Source organism: Carassius gibelio, chromosome A14, assembly GCF_023724105.1.
Source record: "Carassius gibelio isolate Cgi1373 ecotype wild population from Czech Republic chromosome A14, carGib1.2-hapl.c, whole genome shotgun sequence".
Classification (NCBI taxonomy): Eukaryota; Metazoa; Chordata; class Actinopteri; order Cypriniformes; family Cyprinidae; genus Carassius; species Carassius gibelio.
In genome coordinates, this window is record NC_068384.1 from 19,223,226 (window position 1) to 19,226,879 (window position 3,654).

Below are 3,654 nucleotides of genomic sequence, written 5' to 3' on the forward strand. Positions count from 1 at the left end.
TAAAAAAAAACATCAAGAAATTATGTGTTTTATGATTGCATATTTTCAGTCATTTTTTTTTTTTACCATTGAGAGTGTTATTTTTTTTCTTAATTAAGAAATGCAAGATATATATATATATATATATATATATATATATATATATCTTATCTGAGCTGAAATTTCCTGTCCAAATCCAAGAATTAAAAAAAAATAAATAAAAAAAAAGCAATCCAGTACCCCCATCTACTCCTTTGTCCTCCGGCTTCCATCACGTGCGATTAGCAAACAGTTTAATAATAATAATAATAATAATAATAATAATAATAATAATAATAATAAGAAGAAGAAGAAGAAGAAGAAGAAGAAGAAGAAGAAGAAGAAGAAGCAATGATATTATTATTATTATTATTATTATTATAACAATAATTAAACAAATGAATAAAAATGTCCGAGGCAGTGAACAACTGCCTGCACGCTTAGGATATGCACGATCAGACGATAAAATCTGTCAAACAAAGTATTTAAAAAGTTTTTGTGCTATAGATCATTACTATAGAGGCATAACGCATATAACGTATACAAATATTAAAGCAAAACAATAGCTGTAATTGCAATTAATCCGTTACTCTTACCTCTCCAGAATCTCTCCTCCTTCGATCTGGTATCACTAGAGTATTTCCATTACTGCCCGGGACTAAAGTAGAGCCGATACTCATTCTGGGTCCAACTAACATGTACCGTTTGTCTCCAGATCTGTACTGGATGCTGTGACACAGAGTCCCGTCGTAATTTGGTTCCTGTAAATACTTGGACGAATAGTCTGTCGATTTAGAGCACTGCATTACAATCAACACGATGATGCTGATGACAAAAAGCACTGAAACTGAGCCCAAAGTGATGATCAAATAAAATGTAACGCTGTTTTCCTCCTCCTCTTTTACTACGTTTTTCACATCAGAAGCTGCAAAAGCCTCTTTGGGCTCCACAACTTTGACAATCACAGTCGCTGTTGCTGAGAGTGAAATGTTCCCATTGTCTTTGACCAGAATGAGCAGTTTATGCTGGGCCTCGTCTGTTTCTGTGAATGAGCGAAGGGTCCTTATCTGTCCTGTATAACGATCCAAACTAAAGAGACTGTGGTCACTAACTTCCAGCAGTGAAAATAATAACCAGCCGTTGTATCCTATATCTGCATCATAGGCTCTGACTTTAGTCACCAAATGACCTGCGTTCACATTACGGGGAATCTCTTCCACACCCTCAGCAGAACCGTTAGAGCTGACTGGATACAAGATCACTGGAACATTGTCGTTCTGATCCAGAATAAACACGTTCACTGTCACGTTACTGCTCAGAGATGGAGTTCCAGAATCCGTAGCGAGAACATGGAAGTGGGAAGTCTTTAGTGTTTCAAAGTCAAAGCTTTTCAGCGAATAAACAACACCAGTGGCGGAATTTATATTTAAAAAAGATGACAAATCATTCGGTGTTCCATCACCTCTAATTATATGATACGATATCATAGCATTTTCAGCAGTGTCTCTATCAAAGGCGCTTACAGAAATGATAGACGACCCGGCTGCATTATTTTCCATTATATAGAGGTCTAAAGGATTTATTACAAATTCCGGAGCGTTATCATTAACATCAGAAATCTGAACGGTTATAGTGGTCGATGCAGTCAAAGACGGCTGTCCTAAATCTGAGGCTGTTATTGTAATGTCGTACTGTGAACTCGTTTCTCTATCTAACCGATCTTTTGTCACCAAAGAGTACATATTGTCTTTGAAAGAAGGCTTAAGTTCAAAGGGAATATTTCTGATTAACTGACAAATCACTTTACCATTGATCCCTGCGTCTTTATCGGTCACACTGATGAGAGAAATGACCGTTCCAGGTTTAGAATCTTCAGGGATGTTCTTATAAAGTGACGTAATCTCAATTTCTGGCCGGTTGTCATTCACATCGATAATCTTAATAACAACTCTACAGTTTGCAGACATAGGTGGATATCCCTTATCCGATGCCTGAATATTGAGTTTATAAACTTCTGCAGCTTCAAAATCAACTTTTCCCTTTACACGTATTTCACCTGTGACCTGATCGAGTTCAAAAAATTCATTCACGTAGCTATTTAACGTTGCAAAACTGTATTCAATATCGCTGTTTGTGCCCTCATCCATATCAGTTGCATTTACACGGATAACCACAGTGCCAGTAATACAGTTCTCCTTTAATGTAACAGAATATGTATCTCGGCTAAAAACAGGATGATTATCATTTATATCTAGAATAGTAATAGTAATGTTAAGAATGCCAGATTTCGGAGGATTCCCTCCGTCAACTGCTGTTAAAAGTAACTTGTATGTAGTTGTAATCTCCCTATCAACAGCCTTCTTCAGGACTAAAAACGGTACCTTATCCTCATCACTCTCTCTCAATCGAATTTCAAAATGATCATTAGGACTTAACTTATAGGTCCGGACCGAATTCGTTCCAGAATCTGGATCAACGGCTGCCTGTAACTGATAAGTAGCACCAGGCAGTGTATTTTCATAAATTCTCAGGCGCTGCTCTTTTTCAGGAAAACTAGGAGAATGATCGTTTATATCTGATATTTCTACCTCCACATAATGTATCTCGAGAGGATTTTCAATAACGGTTTTTAAATTTACCATGCAAACACCGCTGCCAGCACACAAAGACTCTCTGTCGATTTTCTTATGGACGTACAAAACGCCATTTTCCTGATTTATCTGAAACAGCTCCTCCTTAGATCCAGAAACGATTCGAAACTGCCTGTCCACCAAGCTACTTACTTCAAGACCCAAATCCTTAGCAATATTTCCCAAAGCTGTTCCTTCTTTCACTTCTTCTGGAATTGAATATCTTATCTGAGCTGAAACTCGCTGTCCAAATGCAAGAATAAAAGAAATAAAAAAAGCAATCCAGAAGTACTCCCATCTGCGTCTTTGTCCTCCGGCATCCATCACGTGCGATTAGACGATTTAGCAAACAGTTTCTCTAGGATCAGTTGTAAATATCCTCGAGTATTAAAGGTCGTAGTTGGATGTTTATGGCAAGCACAACCATGAGAAAATGAGCAAATATGAAATCGGTCTTTAAGTACCGGCAGTACGGCATATGTATCCTGAGCCTTTCCGGTGTGTGTAAAAAAAAAAAAAAAAAAAAAAAAAAAAAAGCCCTATTTGCGTCATCATCAGGGGCAGGACTCAATATTCTGGACAAATACTGGAGCTACAACGCCACCAAGTGGATTAAAATACTTAACTTTTTAAAAGCATAACTAAGTTTTAAAAATACTGAAGGTATAAACCCTACAATATGTTCAGATTTAAAAAAAAAAAAAAAAAAAAAAAAAAGATTTTTTTCACAACCTTTATTAATCCTGAGGACTGACATTGTTTTAAAAATGTTTCATGACATCCAAAATAAGTCATTTAAGTATTTTAAGCGTCACAAACAAATGCGCCTTAATAAATAATTAAGCATATCCTCAAAGGAACGGAATATAATTTCAGCACCAAAACAGTGAACAGCTCCCTGTGATCTGTGGTTGCTAACAATACGATCAGACGATCAAAGCGGTCGAATAAATTACTGAACAGGTTTTGCCCTATGAAAACATAACTGAGTGCAGAAATCATAATT

At 36.5% G+C, this 3,654-nt stretch overlaps 1 protein-coding gene across 1 annotated transcript; it reads right to left on the minus strand.

Moving 5' to 3' along the window:
- Window positions 1-596: 596 nt before the first annotated feature.
- On the minus strand, window positions 597-3,115 carry LOC128027761 (protocadherin alpha-6-like). Its single transcript, XM_052615617.1, has one exon. It carries the CDS (start codon window positions 2,970-2,972, stop codon window positions 597-599), a length of 2,376 nt encoding a protein of 791 aa, XP_052471577.1. The 5' UTR covers window positions 2,973-3,115.
- Between the last annotated feature and the right edge of the window lie 539 nt (window positions 3,116-3,654).